Source organism: Carassius carassius, chromosome 7 (assembly GCF_963082965.1).
Source record: "Carassius carassius chromosome 7, fCarCar2.1, whole genome shotgun sequence".
Lineage (NCBI taxonomy): Eukaryota > Metazoa > Chordata > Actinopteri > Cypriniformes > Cyprinidae > Carassius > Carassius carassius.
Genome location: NC_081761.1, coordinates 12,623,717 through 12,649,562, shown reverse-complemented (window position 1 = coordinate 12,649,562; position 25,846 = coordinate 12,623,717). Strand labels below are relative to the sequence as shown.

The 25,846-nt window shown below is 36.4% G+C and overlaps 2 protein-coding genes across 5 annotated transcripts in view; one reads left to right on the top strand and one right to left on the bottom strand.

Annotated features, from left to right (window-relative positions):
* The first annotated feature begins 4,185 nt into the window (after nt 1-4,185).
* LOC132143045 (putative methyltransferase NSUN7) lies at nt 4,186-17,718 on the top strand. The gene is made up of 12 exons (XM_059553208.1): nt 4,186-4,291; nt 5,391-5,827; nt 7,456-7,514; nt 7,588-7,724; nt 8,111-8,263; nt 8,363-8,546; nt 8,624-8,837; nt 8,947-9,090; nt 9,218-9,319; nt 12,097-12,214; nt 12,459-12,558; nt 16,261-17,718. Exons 2-12 carry the CDS (start codon nt 5,392-5,394, stop codon nt 17,095-17,097), a joined length of 2,484 nt encoding a protein of 827 aa, XP_059409191.1. The 5' UTR covers nt 4,186-4,291; nt 5,391; the 3' UTR covers nt 17,098-17,718.
* Nucleotides 17,719-19,784: 2,066 nt separating this feature from the next.
* LOC132143562 (amyloid beta precursor protein binding family B member 2-like) overlaps nt 19,785-25,846 on the bottom strand; it is a 49,111-nt gene continuing 43,049 nt past the window's right edge. For 3 of the 4 annotated variants that reach the window (XM_059553896.1, XM_059553900.1, XM_059553898.1), the window contains 6 exons: nt 25,341-25,455; nt 25,024-25,111; nt 24,850-24,933; nt 24,074-24,189; nt 23,758-23,937; nt 19,785-22,607 (listed from right to left, as the gene is read on the bottom strand). In XM_059553896.1, coding sequence (XP_059409879.1) covers nt 22,437-22,607; nt 23,758-23,937; nt 24,074-24,189; nt 24,850-24,933; nt 25,024-25,111; nt 25,341-25,455 — 754 coding nt within the window. In that variant the 3' untranslated portion in view covers nt 19,785-22,436. The remainder of the gene's footprint in view (nt 22,608-23,757; nt 23,938-24,073; nt 24,190-24,849; nt 24,934-25,023; nt 25,112-25,340; nt 25,456-25,846) is intronic. The other variant, XM_059553899.1, reaches the window with a different exon arrangement.

The following is a 25,846-nucleotide window of genomic DNA, read 5'->3' as shown; positions in this document are numbered from 1 at the left end:
AAAAAACAAAATTTAAATAAAGAAAAACGAAATTTAAATAAAGGAAAAACGAAATTTAAATAAAGAAAAAACGAAATTTAAATAAAGAAAAAACGAAATTTAAATAAAGAAAAACGAGATTAATTTAGACGGGTAAAAATGCTAATACATTTTGTTTCTATTAGCTACTCTATTTTCCACAATGTCAAAGCAACAAAACACAAGCTCAGACATGCACTTCGGTCCATACAAACTCCGCTGTTCTGCGCTCTAGCCAGAGAACACTCCCGTTGGAAACGCGTCGGTTCTATTTCTAGCATGCGTGCGTTTTCCGCGTGGCTCGAGCGCGCCTGAGACGCGTGTCTCAGTGTGCAAACTCCAACCTGTTAAATATGGGAGCCGAAATAAAAACGGACACGCCACGCAGCTGAGACGCTAACACAGCCAGTGTCTCACCGGACTTATTCAAGGGGGAATGAGAACCGTTTCGCGGGGGATCCCAGTATGCAAAAAAAAAAAAAAAAAAAAAAAAAAACAATATTCGATTGTCAAATTTTCAAATCGAATACCAACCCACCGAACGAATATTCAGGTCCGTTCCATATTTATTTATTTTTAAATCTAACGGGGAAAAAAGCAACACAGGTACAGCATTTCTAACTGAAGGCACTATGAATACGTACGTATCAGTCCATTCTTCATTAAAACTACGGTTCTATGAATCAACTTTTCGCTTAAGGCTCTTTGAGAGTGCCATTTTTCTATCAAATATATTCAGAAGGCCTTTCTTCTAGTGTTCTCCACAAACTACGACCTGCATGTGACAGTGGTGGACAGCTTGACAGCCTCACAAATATGAAGCCTAAAATATCGCTATCGCCCCCTGGTAGCTTGCTGCAGTACAGGTAAGATGTAAAAAATAACATAAATTTGGAATTAGAATTACTATATCAAATAATAACATATTAGGATACAATTCGAATTTTATTTTATATTACGAGTATACAGTGTCTGCAGAGAAAAATTCTGGCCCTTTGACAAATATAGCTGATGACCCCTGATCTAGGCCAAGAGAAATGTGGGTCAGTTGCATGTTCTGATGTTATTAGCTCATGAATATCCAGCACACATTTGCCAGAACCGTTGTTACAAGTAGATTTAAACGGCTTTGGTATTCCACAGTCATATCGCAGATAATGCTTGATTTTTGTAATTTAAACCTTAAGTATTCAGTTTTGTATCCTACTGTTTCTGCCACCGAGTTGAGTTATACATCAAATCATGTTACTTATTAGAAAGAAATTCGATTTTTGACTTTGCTATCAGACGCAGCTAGCAATCACCCAGAAAACCCTAGTAATAATATTGCAACATGGTAAATGCCAGTTAAAACACATAAAACCAATAGTAACATTTTGGCAACCATTCCAGGATCATTGGTTTAAAAGCTTTAGCCTAGATATTTTCTGAATAAAACACTTTTTTTTTTCCAAATTTTGTCTTCCTTTTGTGTTCTGCACAAAGTTTGGACCCGATATCATATGATGTGTCCCATATGCTAATCTTTTTGCAAGAGCTGTTGGATAAGGGGCATGCCCCCTACGCTCAAAGTGTATGTGGCAGCTATCTCAGTGAATCATTCTCTCGAAGCTGGCCAATCAATCGGCAGAAACAACCTGATGGTTAAGTTCTTGAAAGGTGCATGGAGGCTGAATCCTCCTCACCCTCAGACTGTGTCATCATGGGATTTGTCTATAGCCCTGTGGGCCCTACGATCGGCCTCCCTTAGAGCTGCTCATTTGGGCCAACTTATGACCTTTATCTCTTAAAACGGCTTCCTTCTCAACAAATGAACATGTTAAGTGATTGGGTGACTTGCAAGCGCTGTCAATCAGTACCTTGTCTTGAGTTTGGGCCTAATGACTGTAAAGTCATTCTAAAACCAAGACATGGTTATGTTCCTAAAGTGCTCTCAACTCTGTTCAAAGTTCAGGAGATCTTCCCTGAGATAAGGAAGTGAGCGTTGCATCACTTGGCACACTATAAGCTGTATGCAATTCGATGACTGTTGCTTCAGTCAAATTTCCTAATGAATTGCGTTCAGAGCCAACTTACATAAGGGACAGCTCACCCTTTCTGGCTGGCTAAAGCGCCATTGGTTTGTGGAGTTACTATTGGTGTGTTTGGTACATCTAATGGAAAACTAAAACCATTCAAATGTTACTTGCAAAAAAAAAAAAAACTGGGGGAAAAAATTAATAAAAACGAATAGAGATTTAAAAAAATGCAACAAGTTACAGAAACTTTAAAGTTTAAGGGATGTAGTAAATTTAAGCTCAAAAGAGAAATGTATATAAATAATTACAATTATGATTCATTTCAATTATTTATATGAGCTGCCAGTAGTAACTGTAGCAGAATTAAATTGCCATCAACTAATCTGTTCGTCCAGCGAACCCTTAGCGCAATTTCAGATCAACTCTAAGAAATTATATTTCTGTGGCCACAGAAAATATTTTCATTCTGTATTAATGCATTAGAGCGAAATTGGAATGATAGAGGGACATTGATTTGTAAGGCAGAATCAGTAACTCATGTAATTTGTGCCCAAGATTTTTATTAACTAAACACTAATGCAAGCTAGTCTAATAAACAAACAAACATACATAAAACACTCATGTAGCAAAAAGGGCAAATGAGATTTGATTGATGACACCATCAGGAAAACCAAAGAATGAAGCTGTGAAAGGAGTCAGTTAACCATCTGAGTAAAACCATCAGCGCCATTTATAATGGGGTCTATAGCTTATACTAAACCTCTGTTTCGTTTAGTTAAATGTGTGATACTTGCATTTCCTTGGCCTGGAATGAGCGTCTGGATGCAAAGTCTTGATGGTTTGGAGGTTCGGTGGTGTAAGAGTCAATTATATGTGTAAGGTGTAAGAGATTAATTATATGACCAGCACCTGTATGTGTTCATTCAAAGAAAGGGTTTTCTATTAATTAATTAGAGAAGAGTCTTTTTTTATAGCAGTATGTTTCAGAGAGAACTTAGTAGGAGGAAGATCCTCTCCACATACTTTTAGGTAGTAAAAGTTGAAAAATAATGAGCCTGGAAAATGAAAAATGGTGTGTCTGATTGGTCCAAATGCTAGTGAAAACATTAAATATAAAAATCTAATTCAAAAGCTTAACAAAAAGTAGTACAGATATTTAAACAACATAATCAGAAATAGCACTGAAACTGGATGACCTGTACTGTCACTGAACACACTGATCTGCCCCTGAGGCATTGACATGTGGGTTAATGAAAAAAAAAGAAGCCGTGCATTTCTTCACATTACTTATTCAGCACACAGACACACGGAAGTGTATACACACCCCTAACTCACACATTATTAATAAGGTAGTCTCTCATGTTTCCACTGTGTTTGTTCCACTAACCTGGAGTTAAAGCAACAAAAGATTACTTTCAAAGAGATTGGCAGATCTCAGCACTAATAAAAGTCAACTGATAACAGCATAGACCAATCAGGTGATGTATGGGTGGGGCTTAATTAGACTCAGCAGCTGACTGGCTGTCAACATTTAGAATAAAACCATTATCAGTTCTTTGAAGTGACTGGAAGCTTCTGGCATAGAACACCTGTTGAGTTTGTTTCGGTGCTAATGTGGGGGTCACAGAGGCAGACTGCTTAGTTCAGATTTGAGCCCAAATCAATGCATCATTTAGCATGATGAATGCAAACGTCAGGGTATTTGCGTCTCATTGGAGCCGATGTGCGTTAGGCATGAGAGGGTTTCAGATGAGCAGAAATGAAGCGATACTCTGGAGTCTGTTTACCCTTAAAGCCAGTAGCCTGTTCTTTAACTAAACTCCAGTGAATAACACCACCTCAGTTTTATAAAGTAGTGGGTAAAAATACAGCAAACACACTTACAAATGAACATATAGGATACTATATGTGCTATCTTCTTTAACATCTCTTCCTTAACTTACATGTGTGTGTGTGTGTGTGTGTGTGTGTGTGTGTGTGTGTGTGTGTGTGTGTGTGTGTGTGTGTGTGTGTGTGTGTGTGTGTGTGTGTGAGAGAGAGAGAGAGAGAGAGTAGGGAAGTGATGATGAGCTGGTGATAGCTGAGTGACTACATCTGTAGAGAAAAGATTCACACTCTGTTGACAAGAACAAATGTGTTTGTTGTTGTAGTGACAGAAGATCTCAGAGCTAGAGAGAGACGAGAGACTCCTAACTCTCACATTCTCTTCTTATATTCAAACCTGTTGCGAGCTGACTGCACTTACATTAGGAGAGGTATGTATTCAATTTAGTTATGACTAATTAGATTTTGAATATGTGCATTTCAAATTCTAAACTGGAAATAATTAGGAAATTACAGGATTTTAAAAATGTAAAAAAAATTATATAAATAAAAAGTTATAGTGAAAATGAAGATGAAATATTTAAGTTTCTGCACTCTTGCTATGTCACAGGTTGTTCTGAGACTGTACACACTGTTCAAAAGTAAGATTTCTTTATGTTTTTGAAAGCAGTATAGTATGTTTACAAAATGCAACAAAAACAAAAATGTACTAAAAATAGTAATATTGTCAAAAAAATCTCATTAGAATTTTCTAGTTTTCTATTTTATTTCTTTTAATAAATGTAATTTATTCCTGTGATGGCAAAGCTGAATTTTCAGCAGCCATTAGTCCAGTCTTCAGTGTCCCATGGTCTTTCATAAATCATTTTAATATGCCGATTTGCTGCTCAAGAAAAATTTCTTAATATCGCAATTATTTTGTCAGGATTCTTTGATGAAAAGAAATTTCATAAGGACAGTCTGCACTGTCACTTCTGATTACTTTTCATCAAGTTACACAGAACCTAAACTTTTGGAAAGTAATTTATGTACAGTGGATTCAAAAAAAGTCTACAATCTTGGATTAAAATTCTGATCTAATCGGTTGCAAGAATGAAAGTAAGGACAGAAATAAATAAAGAAATGTTGTTATGTAAAATAAATAAGAAATATTTAAGGTTTTTATGCACAAGTTCTACTAGTGTCAGACTTTTGTGCCTAACTGTATATTCATATATAACTGTATTACTGCATATTCTTTAACATAAACGGTCAGAATACTATGTATAAGAAAAATATTTTCAAATAGAGTAATTCAGATGCCAAGGGCCCCCAAATTTGTTGATGCCTGTAGTTTGATTTGTTTAAAGACTATATTATACTGTGTGAGAAAACATGTTGTTTACAAGTTAAATAACTGGCTTTAATATTGTCAATTTACTGATCCTATTTGAAAGCCTCTAAACTATATAAAATATGTAAAATAATACTTCAAGCTGATCTATGATAATCACAAATGCAGTGTGTTTTTACAGAATTTGGCTCTATCAGAATGGTTAAACAGACTCTCAGCTCCACACTGGACTCAGATCTACCAGACGTCACATCACTGAACTTGCTTGACAAAGAATCAGCTCCCAAGAATAAAGCACACCATCCAGTCTCTCCTAAGGGCCCAATGAGAAAAGTATGTATCCAGTCCCTTAAAAAGAGGGTCACTGCAGTGTCCACAGAAAGGAACAATCTGAAGAGAGAGGGGATGCCTTTGGGATTCCCAGACTCTGTGTACATTCATGCTGCAGCTATTTTCCAGAAAACTCATGTGGAGAAAGATCTCGCGCACCGACTCATTCGCTATAGGTGCACCAGTCCTAAAGGCGATGTTGGTGGTGACGATGATGAAGATCCTGGGATTGTTAATGACGGTGATGTCGACACCAAGAAGAATGAGTATTGGGCATATGAGCTGGCGTTCAATACTCTGAAATGTGAGTGACAAAATCAAGCCAGGCCAAAATGGATTTTTAAGTATTACATTACATTTCCATTCAAAATTTCAACATTCTAGCATTCAAGTTGGTTTTACCTGCCTGATCGGGTCAATTCTATAAAGAAGCAAAATAAGCCTTGGGTAAGAGTGTAAATATCAGGAAGATAGTGATGATAAAGAAGTTGTTTAGAGGGCACAAGAATCGAATGTGTCCAGTTCATCTTGATTGTTCTTGCCGATAACGTCCCTGTGGTCACTGATGTCATTCTTTTTGTGGCCTACAAAACTTTTAACATCAATTATTCAGTCCCTCATGACTCAAAGGTTTAGTTGGAAACAGATGAAGAGTCATAAACGTATATTACTGTACCCCAAATTCCATTTTTCATCCTATCCTTTCTTTTAGTACAGCAGAGAGTTTTTTTTCTTCTACTTTATAATGTTGTAGAGACGACTGGGGTTGTATGTAACTCTTGATTCTTTGTTTTGTTTTTTTTTGTTTTTTTGGTGGTCTCTGATGTAACAAACATTACGATAACCCTGCTTGGTACAAATTGAATCTTAAATTGAGTTGAAAACAATATTTTATGTCAATATATTTTTTAGCATATTGTTAATATTGAATATTAATATACTTAGTATTTATATTTAATGTTAATTTCAACATTTACTTTTACACCTGTTAATGTATATATTTAATGGACCTGAGCTAACATGAATATTGCTTATTGTTGGTTTGTCTCTTATGTATTAACTCATTCTAATTAATAATGTGATGCTACCATGTTTTGTTGTAATTTTTATTTTCAAAGCTTTGTATGAGAAAATTTAAAGATAATAGAAAGATTTTTGGGTTGTGGTTCATGCAAAGCTGCATGCTCTCCATGTTTCCTGTCATTTCTTCTCCACAGACCTCTTCTTTCCATTACTGAGCTCCTGAATCAGTCATTTGGGAATGTCTGGTCACATTCTGGTTGAGTGTCTTCTTGTAGCTTATCTTCCCTACACATGTCTCTGACTGATTCCTCTACTGCCTTCATCTCTCTCTCTTTCTCTCTCTCTTTCTCTCTCTCTCTCTCTCTCGCTCGCTCAATCTTTCTCGCTCTCTCACTTACTTATAATTTTGCTTAGGGGAGACTTTACTTTTTTTTTAAGGACATCTATTTGCTTTTAGTGCACAAGTCAGACATCAGTTAACTGACTGCTGTAGCACTTTAATGGCTGCGCTGAACTGTAATCATGAGGTCAGTTTATATTTTTTGAAAGGAGGAATATAAAAAAAAATAACGAAAGTTTATCAAATTTAATTTATATAGAAATTGTAATAAAAATTTAAAATTTATATATCAGTTCACATTCTGTTTTTCAGTTTTTACACACAAACACACACACATATATATATAATTTTTTTTCAGTTCACATTTAGCTATTTTAAATTAATATCTCAGCTAAATAGATAACTCTCACACATCAGCTATGAGGTTGAGTATTTTAGGATCTCTGGTGTAGAGATTTTTGCTTCCCACGTTAACTCTTCATATTATGCTGTTTTATTAGAATTATCTACTGCAGTATAGAAGTGACAGAATAGCAACAGTACAGTATTGCTTTCTCCTGCAATCACAGACCAAGATCTACTGGAGGAGATCCTGACTGACAGCTACTTTTACAGTTCTCAGCAAATGGTGGGTCTGTTATGACAGACATCTGCCCTTTTATCTTGATATTATGATTGACTTTGAGTTTGTGTGTGTTCAGCCAGATGATCTTATGGCTCTTGTGGTGGTCGTACTCTGTGACCTCCTGGACAGGACGTTCCAGCCCAGAGAGCCAATGCAAAGAACAGAGGAGGGACTAATAAAGGAAGTGAGACAGGTGGAGGACAGCCTTTGTAGGTCAGTACGAGCAGGTCTGCCCTGTGAAAATGCATTCATTCTTTAGACTTACAGTAATGATGTTCTTTGAAACCCATGATGGGACGAAAAATCCCACCCATGTCTCCTAGACAGCAATGACATTAATTGGAAAGCAGGTTGAGACCTTTAAAAATCTTTAAAATCATTTTTATTAAATTTTGGAATATGACCTCATTTCACAAATGGCATTGTTTTTTTTGTTTTTTTTGTTTTTTTCAGCTTCATTTCCCTTTTTCCCTACATTTATTTTTTCAGGGCTGCAATATTGTCCTGAAAATTAAATTAAATTAAATTAATCCTCTGGTGATGTTCCATAATTGTTGGACCTTAAAAATGGTGCTTGTATGTTTGTGTATACATATCAGGTTCAAGACCAAACTGGAAGCTTCACTGGCTCATTACAGAATAAAACAGAATTTGCTGACAATTGACAGTTTCCTGCCACCAGTTGTGAGGGTTAAACAACAAAGGTCACAAACATTACCACTCTATGCCTGGGTCAACACCCTCAAAGCCAGGTAGTGTGTGTCTGTGTATGTATTTATGTATACACACATGTATTTTCCTTATTTAATATGTACACTTCTCATATTATGTTTGCATTCCAATATATTCAGCATTGAAAATGTGTGTGAGACTCTGAAGACATCCGGCCTTACTCAGGTCGACTCACACACACCCCTGGTAGGAAATGTGTTCTGTAAGGACAAACATTGTTCCAATGTACTGCTGTTTCCCAGACGGCTTTCAAAACAACTGGAAAAAACCAACTTAGTGTCAGAACACACACTCATAATACAGGTAGTAAAGATAAACACACAAACAAGCATCATCAGTGCAAATCCATATCCAGGTTTAATTTGCGTGTATGAATACAGGATAGATCTCGCAGTCTGGCCGCCTGTGCGATTCGCCCACTGTTGGTGGAGCGTGGAGACGTTCTCATGGTGGGATCTTTCTCTGCTCTGACTGTGGCTCATGTAGCTGTCCAGGCTGCTGCCTGTTCTGGCTGTGTACATGTATGTGGGGTCCTTAATTTCTCCACCTTCAACAATGAATTACAAACCATCCTCCCCTCTACTGCCTGCAAAAGTAAGTGTTATTCTGCTGAGCCTTATTCATGAGTGATAATAAAAATTACCTTTTTTTTGTTAGGCCAGTAGTGTAGTATTGGTTCTCAGGTTTTTTTTTTCCCCCATAGATGTGAAACTGATGTCTGAGTACTTCAGTGAACTTAATGAATGGGATTTGCGTATTCAGAAGGTTCGGGTGATTATGTTCCTCCCAAAGTGTTCTGCGTCAGCACTTTGTAACCCTGTTGAGTTTATCCTCAAGGAGAGTGGAGGTAGAGCAATGCATGATTTTACATTTGAGACATTCTCATTCTCTTTTCCATTGTGGCAGTTGGGTGAGCATTGAATAAATACAAACTAATACAACATTTCAAAATAATGAATACTGCTCTTATTCAGACAGAGGGCTGCTGCATGGCTTATCTAAAGGAATTGTCTCTGAGAGTAAACTGGAGGCACTGGTTGCCAAGCAGAAACAAGACCTCAACCATGCACTCACCTGTGAGACACACACAAATACACACGCACAAACACGCATTCATTTATTACCTGATTCTGTGACATTAAGTAGTTTTAATACTCCTTCTAAGTGAAAATGCAAAAACAATATGCGGTTCTGTTAATTTGTTCCACCCTCTTTACTGAACCTAATTTGGTCCCACTTTACTGTATATTAAGTGGCCTTAACTACTATGTACTTACAAGGATGCGCGGTTTTCTTCAAGTCATCTCCAGCAGGTGATAAATAAAGTATGAACAATGCAGTGCTGATTGACATAGTATTTATTACAGTATAGAAACTATTCTGCATTATTATGTGATAAACAGTGTTTGTAGTATATAAACAAATCATTATTATTTGTTATTGTCCAGCATTTATAGATTTCTAAGCCAATTAAAAGCTAGAAATTAGAGAAAAAATAAAGTTGCCTATACTACCAGTCAGAAGTTTTTGAACAGTAAGCTTGTTAAGGTTTTTTTTTTTTTTAAGAAGTCCCTTCTATTCACCAAGCCTGCATTTATTTGATCCAAAGTACAGCAAAACAGTAAGATTTTGAAATATTTTTACTAGCCTATTTAAAATAGCTGTTTTATATTTGAATATATTTCAAAATGTAATTTATTGAACATCCTGGATCTGTTTTTTCGCTCTTCTTTATTCTTATTTATGTATTATAGAAGTATCGGATCGGGACTCGGTATCGGCAGATACTCAAAATCAAATGACTCGGACTCGGACTCGAGGACAAAAAAACCTGATCGGGACATCCCTACTTTAAACCTTACGATACCACCAAACATGTCCCTAACCTTACCCCTAACCCGTATCCCACCTTAATAGCAGTAAAAGTGTTTTACAATACAATATGAACACAAAGTGCATTGTACTCATTTTTGATGTAGGTTACATAGTTGTTAAGGCCACCTAATATAACTAATATTAATATAATATAATTAATATAGCCTACCCCTGATTTTTATTCATTTGTGTCTCACTATAATACAAAAATAATTTACTAATAATTAATAATTCATAGCATTTACAAATATGTTTGTTTATTTTCTTTAAAAATGTTGCATTAATACAATATAGAGAATACATCTTGAACCGTTCTATCAAGAACAAATAAATCGTTTTTTCTGCATCACCTTCATAAGTTTATGTTGTGAGAGAAAAGACAAAATTATTGATCAAGAAAAGACACTAGTAATGGCTGCTTAAATAATGTTTAAAACTATATTAAAGGGTTCATGAACTGCCTTTTTTATTATTTTGTACTGTCACCATAATTTAGAAGTAATAGGCTATTTTCTGTCATGTTTTGACCCCCCTCATCAGAACGCTCTGTTTGAACAGACATGAAGAATTGTAAACTCGTAAATAAATGCCCACTGCTATGATTTGCTAATTCAGTACGTTTCACACTGTCTGTAACAACAGACAAAGCAATAGCGGTGACACAATAATAACAGTTACTCACAATTGTGATCCAATATAGTCAGAACAGCATTATCTTTTAGTTTCAATCTTTCTGAAAATCCTCCGTCAAATTGTGCATTGTTTGTATATGAATCCACCTTAAAATTAAGTGAACAAAGGGCCAAGTTTCTTACTGACACTGTCTGGATCTGGAAGTTCATCAAATAAAGTTTATCATTTGGCTTCTGCGTAGACCTGTGTTTGCCTCTCTCATTATTTACATTACATGCGCGAATTGGTGGGCGGGGCTAAACAGGCAGCGCTGTAGAAGCAGGTGTTGATCTTCCTCTGTGGAGACATTTGCCTTGTCCAAATACCCACACTTGCGATCTTGGCTACTTGAGAGCGTGTGCGCACGACTGGAAGTAAGTGCACAAGACTGTCCGAGTTCTTCAAAACACCAAAGCGCAGTGCCCTTAACACACACTAAATCCACACTCCAAAGCAGTATTCAAGGCTTAGTGTATCTCATCATGCATCATGTTCTGGAAATAAATTGCGTGCCTTTTTGCCAAGATCGCGAAAGGTCATGGAAACTTTTTCAATGTAAGGTAAATATTAATAATAATTAGATAGTACATATAATTTGGTAGTTAAACAAAGTGCTCTACACATTTTATATGTGCAAAGGTGAGTAGCCTATATTTATTTTGATCATTTGCAACTGCTTTTTCCTCACTTAATTAGAAGCACTAAAAATTATATTGTGTCATCTGTTATAGGGACTATAACGTTTAAAAGTTTATTTAAAATGCAAAGACTAAACACTTGTGTATTTACAACACTATAAGTGTGTCCCATCAGGTAAAAGTTGTACACTCACTTATCTTCATCCTCACTTAAACACTTGGGCCAAATACATTAATTACGTCATAGAAGTAGTCAACTGATCAAGTGCAAAGACAGCAAATGTGGGTATCTGGACAAGGAAAGTGTTTAGGCACATGATTACTTCACATTGTGGCACATTCCACAAGCTGTCATTTTGACAGATTGGCTTCAATATAAGCTGTTTCTGACTAATAAGAAACGTACAGAATGTTTTTATAGCATTATATATCTAAAGATCAAGGGAATTTTGATTTCTCAGTTCATTACCCCTTTAAAATATAAAAAAAAGTTATCTTAAATTGTAATAATCTTTCACAATATTTCTGTTTTATGATTTTTTATTTATCAAATAAATACAACTAAAATATTGCTGACCCAAAATTTTTGTTATAAAATTCATTTATAAATCACATATTGACTAATGCACATCATCTGAGTTATAGTGACCTAACTTGATTAACTGCAGTTCCTAAGGTGAAAGCTGTGGTGTACTCCACATGCTCAGTATATCCAGAGGAGAATGAAAGACTTGTGAAGAGAGCGCTTCAGAATGCAGACAGCAAAGCAAAAGCTGTGCCCTTCAGGTACACACACATCTCTCTCTTTCGCTCTCACACACAGACACACACACACAGTCCAAGCATTAAGTCTTTCCTGTCACACGCCACTAACTGTAAAGATTTAAAGTTGGTGTATCCATGGAAACAGCAGTTAATCCACAGAAAAGCAAGTGGGGGAAGGATTATGTGAATATTTGAATTATGAAAAAATGGATATGAGTTGGATAGAATTTACAACACAAAACATCTCTCTCCATGTTTCTCTCAGGCTGGTCAGTGCAGGATGGGATGATGAGGAAGAGAAGTTTTTCAGAACTCAAGCATCTGACGTCACAAATGACTGTTTCCTCTGTGTGATGAAAAGAGAGGTGAGAAATAAGCAACGAAAGAAAATCAAATGACTAATAGGTTTTATAACATATAAAATATATATAAAACATATAAAATAAGTATTGAACACATCACCATTTTTCTAAAGGTGCTGTTGACATGAAATTTTTACCAGATGTCAGGAACAACCCAAGTAATCCGTACTTAACAACAAAAAAATTTAAAGAAAATACAAATAAGATCAGAAATTAAGTTCTGTGTAATAAAATGGAATGAACCAAAGAAAACACACTGAACACACTTACTGAAATTTTGTAAATACTTTGTAAAAAAAAAAAAAAATCCTTTGTTGGTAATGACAGCTTCAAGATGCCTCCTGTATGGGGAAACTAGTCATATGCTCAGGTGTAATTTTGGCCCATTCTTCCACACAAACAGTCTTCAAATCTTGAAGGTTCCATGAGAGTTTCCTTGGTTGTGTGTTTGGGATCATTGTCTCACTGGAATGTCCAAACTCATTTCATCTTCATCATCCTGGTAGATGGCAGCAGATATTTATGAAAGAATGTCTTGGTACATTTTTCCATATTCTTCCTTCAATTATATGGATTTTACCATTGCTTTACCATGATGTTTTGGGGTGATGTTTTGGTGCAGTGCCATTTGACCTCCAAACATGGTGTGTTGTATTATGGCATCCAAAGAGTAAAATTTTTGTCTCATCTGACCAGACTATTCTCCCAGTGTGCAGCAAACTTTAACCAACTTCAACGTGTTTTTTGTGGTTGTTATGGTCTTAAAAAAGCTCTTTGCGTTCACCTATCATGAAATGTTTCTTGTGTGACACACTTGGTCATGTGACATGATACCTTTTTATAGGCCATCAGTTAGGACTGAACCAATATTAATTAACTAATATTAATTTCCCCCGATAATGGGCAGGATCGCTTTCTAATTACCGATAGATTTCAAATGGTGTCTTTGCTATCCATGCCTTTTTGCACCTTCCTTTCTTCATGTGTTCAATACTTTTTTTCCTGTGTCAATCTACTTTATTACACAAAACTTAATTTCTGAACTTATTTCTTTTGCTTTCTTTGTATGGATGGATTACTTGGATTGGTACCGACATCTGGTGAAAATGTCATGTCAACAGCACCTTTAGAAATATATTTACTTAGAAAAATGTTGATGTGTTCAATACTTATTTTACCCGCTGTATATAATAAGACTTTTACAGCCATAATGATTTGCTGTGATTCATATGCTGTGTTTATATCTAAACAAGCATGAAGCAGTGTCTGTGAGTAGAGTTGGTGAGAGAGCTCACACACACACACACACACACACACACACATACACCACTCTCATGCAGAGCTTGATGCATTGCTGTCCTAAATACTGCCAGTGTAGCTCCGGTTCGCACTAAATAATGAACACATGTGTCTGATCACATTAGCATCCACACAAGACCACATACAGCAAGAGAAACATGCCTGTAGCTTCTTTTCTGTGTGTGTGTGTGTGTGTGTGTATATAAGCTTGCATTTGCACTTAATACTGCATATAAACTGGGGTTAGTTGTTACTTTTGTACTATAATGAATATACAGGTCAACTGAAATTAATAACATAATCCTCCAAAAGTTATCATTACAGGAATTTGCTATTTATCACTGATAATAATGCAATATATATATATATATATATATATATATATATATTTTTTTTTTTTTTTTTTATTATTATTATTTATTTATTTATTTTTTTTATTTTATGTCAGTGAGATAATGTTTTCCAAAGAAATTAACACTTGATGACAATGATGCATTAAAATGATAACAGTGGCAGTATAAACATTTAGAATGATTTTGGTTTCAAATAAATGCTTTTTTAACTTACTATTTATTAAAGAATCCTCAAAAAATGTATCATGGTTTGCTTAAAAAATTTAAGCAGCACAACTGTTTCCCTAAATGATGCTCGCTGATCACAGAAAACAGTATCTGCCAATCTGATCACCGATACCGATCTTTTTAAAGCCTTCTTGTTATCATGTAGAATTATTTATGGAAACGAGCCAATCAAGATTTTTAGACATTTATTCAGGCCCTGAATTTCATTTTTGAAAATTATTTCCTCTCATAGGTGACTCTTGTATCTGTAAAGATCTGTAAAGTTGCAAAGACTAAAGTCTCAAATCCGCTGCTCATTCAAACACGCCCCCACACGTCTACATCACTATGTGGAAATATTTGCGTAATGCTGCCCAAATGTTCACACAAACTAAGAAGGCATGGTTTCAGTAACCACAGTTAGTGTTTAAGCAGCCATGTCAGAGAGATATAGTGTGTATCTAGGCGAAAGCAAAAGCACTTTATTTGGCCTTCCGAATGTATATGCATTTAGGAATCTTTAAGATTATATACAACAGAACAGCAATGCATTTTATGGACGACTGTTTTATGAACCTAAGAGAGGAGGCAATTCTGACTTTGCTACGACAATCTGGTGCTTCTGAATCAGCTACTGTATGTTTTGTTATTAGTTTAAGCATTTGCTATTGACTGTTCAAATGCTGAGCTTTGTATGTGTGTGTGCGTGTGTGTGTGTGTGTGTGTGTGTGTGTGAGAGAGAGAGAGACTATTTAACATTAAAGCATGTCAACATAATCTGTTACACCAAATAATGATATTTAAAAAAGCATCATATGACCCCTTTAATTCAGCATGCAGCACAGCAAAAAAACAGACTCAGTGCGGAAACAATCTCTGCACTGCTGCAGACGCACCGTTCCTGGAACGCACTGTCAGACTGCAACCGTTTGTGCAGTGTGAACACATTAATCCTTTAACATAGGCACGAAAAAAAAAACGCACCACATACACACTGCAAACAAAGTAATGTGAACCTGCCATTATGTGTGTGCGCTGCAAGTGTGCATGAGTGCACAGTCTCCAGGAAAGCGCGCAAACGTTGAATGGTTTAAACACTGGCAAGAATAAAAAATAAAAATAAAAATTGTGACGATGCGACACTGCCTTGATAGTGCAAGTAACAGTTCCTGTGTCAACTGTGCAGCGTCCAGCTCACTTATACTGCAGACGCATGTGATTTGAAAAAGTAAATCAGAGAGAGAGCATGAGGTGATTCACTCTGTTTGTGAAATTATGTCTCACAGAAACCTTTTGAAATTACTTAATCAGTTATTAAATTAAGAAATATAAATGTTACCTCACCTTCAACATTATAATCATTTCACCTGCACCGGACAGAGACTGAGACAGTGCCGCTGCATGTCATGCCAAACCTCTCACGGCAGGCGCATCATCAGCTTGAGATTGGTTTTATGAGATCGGCCTTTTTAGGGAACGCCGATCAGTCATCCAAAAGTGATTATCGGTTTTCAACATAGATTGAATAATAAGAAATGTTAATTTATCAAATCCATTGAAAACACAAGACAACTTGCCCCAACCTGACATGAACCCTTGTCCCAAGAACACCGTTTTTAACTTTATGATTAAAATCTAACTTCTATTTATTGTTGACAGAAGTTAATTCAGAGTTTACCAGGACTTTTCCAGGATTGTGAGCAGAATAAATCATATGATCGGCAGACTGTGATTGTATCGTGGCTAAGACTGTTGAGATAAAACATTTGTGACAACTAGCCTCTGTCTCCCTATATGTAATATTGCTCTATCTATGCGTATGTGTGTGTGTTTTACTTTCTAACAGCAAGACCCAGCAGAGGTAGAAACTGTGCAGGATATTTTAGCACGAGCTGCTGCTAAAGGTTTGTTGGGCGGACTGCTCCCTCCTGACCCCATGAATGGAGAGAAACCAAAAAAGAGAAAAAAACGAAAAGGATCTAAACCAATTCTTCCTCCTTCCTCCCTGATTGAGCCTCCTGCATCGGTGATGATCAGTCAAACAGCAGACGATTCAAATAACACTTCCATAGTCCTGAATGACAGTTCCACAATCCTAGATCATGCTTCAAGTCAAAAATCTGCAGTTATGGATGCCACATCTAGCACTACAAATCACTCCAGTGTTCTAGACCACTCATCCAACAATAGAAATCAGCCTTCTGTTGTGCAGAAGCGACCAAAAGGTCATAAGCCTAGAGCTAAAGTTACTAAGCAGTCTAAGAGAAAAAAGTCTAAGTCCCGCACTCGTAAAGAACGTCAGAGCAGGTCTCGTCCTCTACGCAAGAAGCTCCTGCACCTTCGGCCATCTCAACACACAACCATTACCTCCATTAAACCAACTCCACCTCAGAGCAAACCACCTGCAACCAGAACCCCAGTGTCACCACACAGATTCAGACATTTGTCTCAACGAGAGTCCGTTAAACCAAAAAAGGAAATGATCAAATCAGAAGCCTTCAAGCTAGACAGGGAGGAAAACCGGTCAAGAGAGTTTAGTCTTCCTCCTGTGTATCCGCTCAGTCCTTCACATCCCTCTTCATCCCCCTATCGATTGTGCTCCTCCATGTCTTCTAATTTCTCCAGCAGTCTCTCCTCTTCTAGCAGCATTGCCAAAGATAGAGACTCCATCATTTGGCATTGAGCTACAACCTGTTGTTCAGAAATACACATCCTGTGTGCTTCCGTGCAAAAGAAGAATTGTAGTAAACAAGTTTATCACCACTGAAAGCAAGGTACTGATCTCATAACTATTTAATCAACTATGGTTGATTAAAGGGATAGCTCACCCAAAAATGCTATCATTAATTACTTACCCACATGTAATTTCAAACTCATACATTTTTTCATCTTTGGAAAACAAGTTAAGATATTTTTGATGAAATCCGAGAGCTTTCTGACCCTCCATAGGCAGCAAGGGTCCTACCATGGTCAAGGCCCAGAAAAGTACCAAGAACATCGACAAAATAATCAATGTGACCTCAGTGGTTCAACCGTAATTTTATGAAGCTATGATAATATTCTTGTGCGCAAAAAATTTTAATTATGACTTTAGAGGTCAGAAAGCTCTCAGATTTCATAAAAAATATCTTTAATCATTTGTTTTCCAAACATGAATGGATGTCTTAAAGGCTTGAAACAACATGTGGGTAAATAATTAATGACAGAATTTTCATTTTTGGGTGAACTATCCCTTTAATGTGTATGTTGTACTTTGGCAACACTGTAACTGTATAATGTATACTGTGTTAAATAAATTATTTTATTTGTGGTTTGTAACCTAAGGTTCTAATTTTGTGTGTTGCACTATATGTCAGAATATGAAAAAACAGATTTTCATTACACTGAAAAAAAATGATTCATTGAATTTACTACTTTTTTATGATAAGTGGTTGCAATCAATTTATTTTATTAAAAAAAAAATTTTTTACATTCAAATAAACAAATTTTGCTTAAAGTTAATCAAATAAATTAGTTTATTTAAATATAGCTAAAATAAATTGATTGCAACCACTTAACATAAATTTAGTTAGTAAATTCAACTAATCATTTTTTTTCAGTGTAATATGCACCACAGTTGATTGACTGAGTGTTGTATTACTTAAAACCACATTTATATTAAATTAATGTAACCAATTTATATCTCAATTATTCGTTAAATCAGTTGAAACCAGATTTTGTATCTCTATAAAATGTTTACATTATTCATTTATTCACCATATTTTAACTATTTCTGCAATGTAACTATTTTATACAGTTTAATCATGTTAAGTCAGCTTGTTTATTAATTTATTTATTTTGATGACAAATGTTGGACTACATCCATAATTTTATCTGCTTAAACCTTGGCCCTTTCTTATGACCAACTATAAATATTCAGAAATCTAGAACCAAGTGTCTGCCCTACATTTTCTGATAATCAGATATATGTCACAATACAGAAGAAAATGTTTTATGACTTTAATAATTATGCCCCTAAAACTTTAATGACTCGTATTTTATTAATATCCAACCCCATCTTAGAAAACTATTTTACAAGTTGGCAATGTCATATGAATGTATACTATTTGGCTTAGATTTTTTTAGACATGTTGAGCATGAAGGTCCACCCCTAAAAATCAAACACATTGCCACAACAATTTGAAAACTTAAAAGTTGCATTCATTAGTTCATTAGGACATTTCTTGCTACTAACCACAGACTGTATTTTATGAAATCAATTAACAGCCAGAAACATTTTGATGTATTTTTTGATATGCCATTTATTTTCACGACAGTTTACATTTATATGGTGTACAAAGTAGTGTAGAGCACAGAAGCCAACGTTTCCACAAAAACGTGTTTTTGAGTGTACTTCACCAGTAGTGTTAATTCTTAGCTTGTTAATCCTTCTGATGAGATTTCCCCTGATAATCGCCAATCAGAGTGATTCAACATTCAAGAACACGAGAGTCAAACACACTACTCTTGACTAAAAAGAGAATGATGATTCTACGCTGAATTATTGAACTGGACTACACTACCCATAAGCCTCCTCCCTCTTTCTGGTTTTGCATGTATCAGCTGACTTTGACAGTTGCCACTGAATTCATTTTGAAACATAAAGTGTGATTGATTCCTATTGATTCCTATTCACCCCCCCCCCCCCCAAAAAAAAGGGAGGGAATAAAAAAAAGTCCAAAAGAAAACATTAAGTTGTATAAGACCCAACATCACAGAGTGACATGAACAAAAACAACAAAAACCAATATGCACTTCAAAACTGCAAGAGATAATAAGAGAGGAAAAGCGAAGGGGTGCAGTACACAGGCAGTTTGATTTTGTTTCAGGTCATTTTAACACTGATTATCTGCAGGATGAAAGTGGAGGCCTCGTGCCGTCAATATACAAGAGAAATGGTTATAGAGCTAGCTAAACATCTAAATACTGCCCAAACAAATGCGCTCTAATTTTGGTCTTAGTGAAAAATCTGATCGTGATAATCAGGTTTAAACTGACATTTTGAAACATACACTAAATTACCAAATGGATGTGTAATAAAATACAAATCATTAAAAGGACACTAGTCCTTCTTTTTGCTGATACACCAGCTTCAACTGTGTCCTAATTTGCTGAAATTTTGTTTCACTGCATGGCTTTTTAATGGTTTGCTATTATGTGTTATGCATTATAGATAGACGTCTTTGATTTTTGTTGCTTTTAAAATAAATCTGAAAGGGTCTCGAGACCCTACATTGGGCGCCACATTTTTAAACTGCATTGAGTTTAAACTTTTTTAAATGTGTCACCAGACCCTACGCGTTGGTGTTATGAAGTTAAGCCTTTTAAAAAAAAAAACATGTCTTTTGAAATCCTATGTTGGGTGCCATGTTTAAAAACAAATCTTGTTAAAACTTTTAAAAATGTGTTTTGAGTCCCTGCATTGGGCACCAATTTCACCAAATCCTGCACTGCATCTCAAGTCTCAAACACATTTTTAAGTGAAGGGTCCCAAATGAGATTGTCTGAGATTGATTTTATGCACCGGTTACAACCTTGTAGCCACTTGTTAGGTTTAAAATGCTTTTGTCCATATAGCGTATTCTAAAGCAGACTGAAGCTATACCTACATCTAATGTTGGTTTGGGCAGAATGTACAGATAGTACAAAGCCTTTTACATCTTATGTTATCATGGCAGTCAGCGTCTGAGATAAACAGCTCTCCAGAGTAACTGTACAGTGATTTGAATTGAAATTTGTTTGATTTGTTGTATAAGGGTAAAGAATGTCTAAGCTTATGATACATAACAATGCAACCAGTATATACCGATATAAAATAGAATAAATAAAATAAAAAATATCATTTCTGTTTAGTACAGTTTTTCTTCTTAAATTGTCCCAGGACATTTTTTTCCTCTCAAATCTTCCTCAGAGCTAAAAGAATGCATAGATAGACACTTACAGTTCACATCTCCTCCTCTAGAGCTAGCTCTCCTAAAAAGGACCATAAAATAAATTCATATTCACAATCTCTACCATCTTTCACTCTTCTTCTTTTCTTTTGTTTTGTCAGTTGGTTTATCTACAACACATACATGATTGTTTTTTACAGTATGGCCAGAATATACGGGATCCCAAGACATGCCAAGGCAAGTATGACCAAAACAAATAAAACATGACAAAATAAAAGTATCTGAAATTCAAAAAATAAAGCCTTATGATACGATGTTTGCTATATATAGATACTATATGTACACACATAAGTGACTCATCTAAACCCTTGTGAAAGAAAGGGTAAGTCTAGGAGTACAGCAAGACCATGTAGGTACGTGCGGGGAAATAAAAAATAAAAAACGTTCGTGAAGCGAAACCAGGACATGTAGAGCCACTAATGCCATCCAAACGTCAGGAATGAATGCTGGAACTGAAATAGCTCTGGAGTTTTTTCACTAACTTGGATCTGCTGCAGATAGCTCCTATTAGTCAGGTATTTTTTTCTTTCAGTCACTGGAGAACCTTTTGAGGAAGTAAGCACTACACTGGGGTTCAAAGCAGAATTGACACGAACTGTTTGACTCTAGGCAAAGTTCTTGCCGCCTCCTGTATGTTGCTCCATGAGTAATTCACTTCTCTTCCACAACATTCTCTCTTTCAAAGAAAAAAGAAAAAAGGCAATTTCACTTTGGAAATATAAAAAGCACATTCATACTTTACATCTACAGTACACACTAAACTGAACAGGTAATGTCCTTCCACCTGTGTTAATGCACAGCAAGTCTATGGGAAGTCTGATTCATCAGCTGTTTGATTAATATTGGCATCTTTTCCGAGCCTCCTCATCAACTTCTGGTGAAGATGAACGTGTCAGCAGAGCTTCTTGGAGAAAGCAAAATCAGTTGGTGAAATCTTTGACATATTTCAACATTGATGTTTCACTCAGCTGAAAGAGTTGCGATTTCCGTCTTCCTACTTGGGAAAGTGCAAAGGAACTTCACTTGAATTTGAATTTCCAAATTGCCCATTGTGAGGTGCCATTCTTCCCCCACAATTTGTACATTGTTAACACTGAACAAATGCAATGCTAATGTAATGTAGTTTTGTTGATTTGTTGCCAGAAGGCCTGGTCACGTTTACCAATGTGTCAATAGGAATCCATGTGAATGGTCATTTCACTTGAGGGTGAACGATTTCCCCATGCAGATTTCTCATCGGGTTTAAGTTTTTTACTGCACTGACCAACAGAAATATACTTGGTTTGAAAGCAACTTTTGCATGAGTTGTGCTTCATACATCGCTGCACTACTGACAATTAACAATGGTCCAAATTTTCACCAAAAATCTCGCTATTGTTACCGCACTTTTGCACATCATCTTTTGAGCACTGATCATTGTAGCACACTGGTCAGAAGATATCAAGTAAGAACATCCGTCATCCGACTTTGAATGGAACACAGTGCACAGTTCCTCTCATCCACCCATTCTTGTTTTGTGTTCATCAGGATAATAAAGAATAGCTTTTACGACACTGAATGAAGCAGCATCCAGTTACTCTACACACCACACATATGGTAATGCGACAGCGATGAACTGTGACAATATGAAGAAGCTCAGTTGAGTGAAGCAGCCATATTTGTTCTTTTCAAATTAAACAAATGATCTCTTTGAGCAGGCTTTGTCCAGATAGGGTGGTGCTTATAGATAGGCGAAGCCTGCTGGTTACAGTCATGCTGGAGACGCGTGGCTTCCCATGCAGATATACACATGACTGACATATGGGAGACGGAAGAGAGATGCTTGTAGATATTGGATTAGGTGTGTGAGTGAAGGGTGTATTTTGTCTTGGCATCGGCTCATTTGATAATTACTTCTATCAGAATTTCCAACATTTTTAATCATCAAGTTTTGCTTCGTCTCCATCAAGTGACTGGACAGATATGTACAGGACGTTCTGATAGCTATTAGCATGCAGAGCGTGATGGTGAGAATGCGTGCTTGTGTGTAAGATCACTGGGGGAGCTCAGTGACTGGTCTCTTCTGTTTGAGCGTGTCGATGAGGGAAAGAACTCCACGTTTGACGCTGGTGGAGACGCGGCGAGTGACTGAATCAGCAGGGGGTGCTTGTGAGCAGGCTTTCTGAGAAGGAGGGCGTGCCACCAAACACTTCTGATACCTCAACTGCATAGACAAAGAAACAAAGAAAACAAGAAGAAACAGTGAGTGGATGAATTCATGTATTGAATTTAATGTTTAACATAAGATCTGGTTATGAAATGTGACATTAAACTTTATGAAATAACAAAAATTTCAATAGAATGGGTTAGGCTTTGGTTGGGTTGTTGATCTAATTAGTTGATCATCTGGACTAAAGGTGGATGATAAATCAGACATTTACAATGGTTAAAGGGTTACTGCACCCCAAAATGAAAATTTTGCCATTAATCACTTACCCCCATGTCGTTCCAAACCTGTAAATGCATCGTCCATTTTCTGAACACAATTTAAGATATTTTGGATGAAAACCAGGAGGCTTGTGACTGTCCCATTGAATGCCAAGTAAATTACACTGTCAAGGTTCAGAAAAGTATGGAAGAAATTGTCAGAATAGTCCATCTGCCATCAGTGGTTTAACCGTAACGTTATAAAGCGTCGAGAATACTTTTTGTACGTGAAGAAAAAAAAATTAAGACTTTAGTCAACAATTCCTCTCCTCTGTGTCTCTCCGTATCATCGTAGCACCATTTTGGAGAATATGAGCTGAACGCTCTTCTGTGTCAGCCGTAGCACAAGGATGCACTGTTTTCTTTCAAATCAAAGCGTAAATACACATAGAAAATAGCTCTGATTTGAAAATAGCTTTGATTTGAAAGAAAACAGCACATTCTTGTGTCCTGGCTAACACAGAAGTGCGTACATTGCCTGTGTTCAGCTCATAATCTCCAAAATGGACTACGATGAAGTGGAGAGAGACAGAGGAAAGGAATTGTTGAATAAAGTCATAATTTTTATTTTCTTCGCATACAAAAAGTATTCTCGTCGCATCATAACGTTATGGTTCATCCACTGATGGCAGATAGACTATTCTGACGATGCTTTTCATACTTTTCTGGACTTTGACAGTGTAATTAACTTGGCAGTCAATGGGTCACAAGACACACAAGAGTTTTCATTCAAAAATATCTTAAATTGTGTTCCGAAGACGAACAAAGCTTTTACGGGTTTGGAACAAGATGGGGGTTAGTGATTAATGACAACATTTTATATTCTTTTTACTATTAAGCTATAGTGCCCGATGCCCATTTATATTTGATGTGGTGTTATAACTCACCATGCATGCTGCCTGAACAGCCTCTGATACACTGCCAGCATTGGGATCACACCAAAACGCATGACACTCAAAGTGCTGGTTCCCAGAGTCCATGATGAATGCAAATGAATGCACATCTTTCCCAACTCCCATAAATGACAGGAAACGCACACGGCACTCCACTAGGACCTCGTCTTCCTCCTAATATAAGTTATGACACCAAGAATCATACATGAGTAAACTTTTTTGAACAACTCTGTTAACACAAAATGTTGTACTTTAGTAAAACTCTATAAAGATTTTAAGGGGTTTAATGAGTGAAAGGATGTGTAATTGCCTTTTCTTTGATGACTGTGACTGTCGCATCGGCTACATTCAACATCACAGGGATCCAGTCATCTCGAATTGATGATGTTATCAAACTGTCTATTGCACCATTGAGAATGTCCATGCCTAGAAAACAAAAACATCTGACCTTGTAATTGCATGTACAGTTCCAGGATAAAGTATGTTATGGCTTTCAACATCAAATAGCCATAAGAACTAAGTCACAACAATGTTCACAGAAATAAACAATGATGCTTTCCATAACACACTATGTAGGGTGGAAATGATTTCTCCAAAAACTAACTGGAGTCAGGAGTCATCTAACCTGGAGTACAATCAATGAGACAAGGTCAGAGTCATCATGCCCTATAAAAAAACAATTACAAAGGTGGCTATTCACAAGACGCTTTTGTCTGATGTAAACCATCCCACAAAAGACATCTCAGAACATCTAAGATGGAGAATTGTTGTCTTGCATAAAGCTGGAATGGGTTACAAAAGCATGACCTGAAGAGAGGATGCACACCAGACATCTCAAAAATATCACTGAACTGAAATTGTATTGGTAAGGAGGAATAGTTCCAAACGTCTGACAGTCATAAGTGGCTAATTTGAAAGAAGGTCAACCAGCTATTAAATAAGGTTTTTCATTAGTTTCCACCTTGCACTGTTAATGTTTACACTGTATTTTAATAAACACATGTATAGAAAAAAAATCATTGTTTGTTCAAGCCACGAGTGTAGGTGAGAAAAAAAAAAAGAGGAAGACTATGAGTGATTGCTCACCTATAGGTCTGTCAACCGGTATCATGCCAACATATAACACCTGGAATTTCTGTACCAGTTCAGTCTTTGGTGTGGGGAACTCTGCTAAGGTTAACACACAACATACACATTAACACACACAAACCTATTTTTCAACAGAGAAGAAACACACATACTGTAAGCATACTGTGTTACCTTGTAGCGGGACATCGAGCCCAGCATGTGTTCTGTCCTGTAGGGATCCTCCAGCCATAGCTTTGGCATTCTTGCGCTCTGCCATGATCTATTACACAGAAATCGAACTCATTAAACTCGCTGCCCTAAATCAGCAGCCTAAACAGAATGTGAACCCTATTTCTTCATTCTCAGCTGTGCTCTACCCTTGCACACAGACTTGAGACTGCCAGTGGTTTTCACTACAATATAATATCATTTTTATGTGACGCTGTTTTGAATGGGTCATTGAGGATCATTTCGTGTTGGATGTTGTTTGTGTAGCATTTAGTTCTCACCCTGGAGCAGATTTCGTGCAGACTCGTCGCGATGGCTTTGGCAGGGGTGTCACAGCGGAACACATGACATTTTAATATCCGGGTGTCCTTATCTCGGGCTACATATGCAAAATCCCTGTTTGCACACAATTAAAATCAAACAAGATTAAATCATATGTAAACAGCTGTTTCAAATCGATATGAAACACATTTTACAACCCATTTCACTCATAATCTGTCATATTTCCAAAAAGGATACCGTACTAGAAAAATGCAGGACATCACTTTATTTTGTCCATAGGGAAATGATTGGACACCAAAAATGTACATACCAGAATGGATCCAGGTCGAGATATTATATTTTTATTTAAATTTAGACCAGGAATGTGCAATAATTAAAAAAAGCAAAAATTTGAACTGCTTTATCAAAAAACAACAACAACCATATTACATCAATAAACAGTGCAGATGAGCAGACACTTGATTATAAACAAAAAGAGTTGTGAATGTGTATTTTTGTGTTTGTG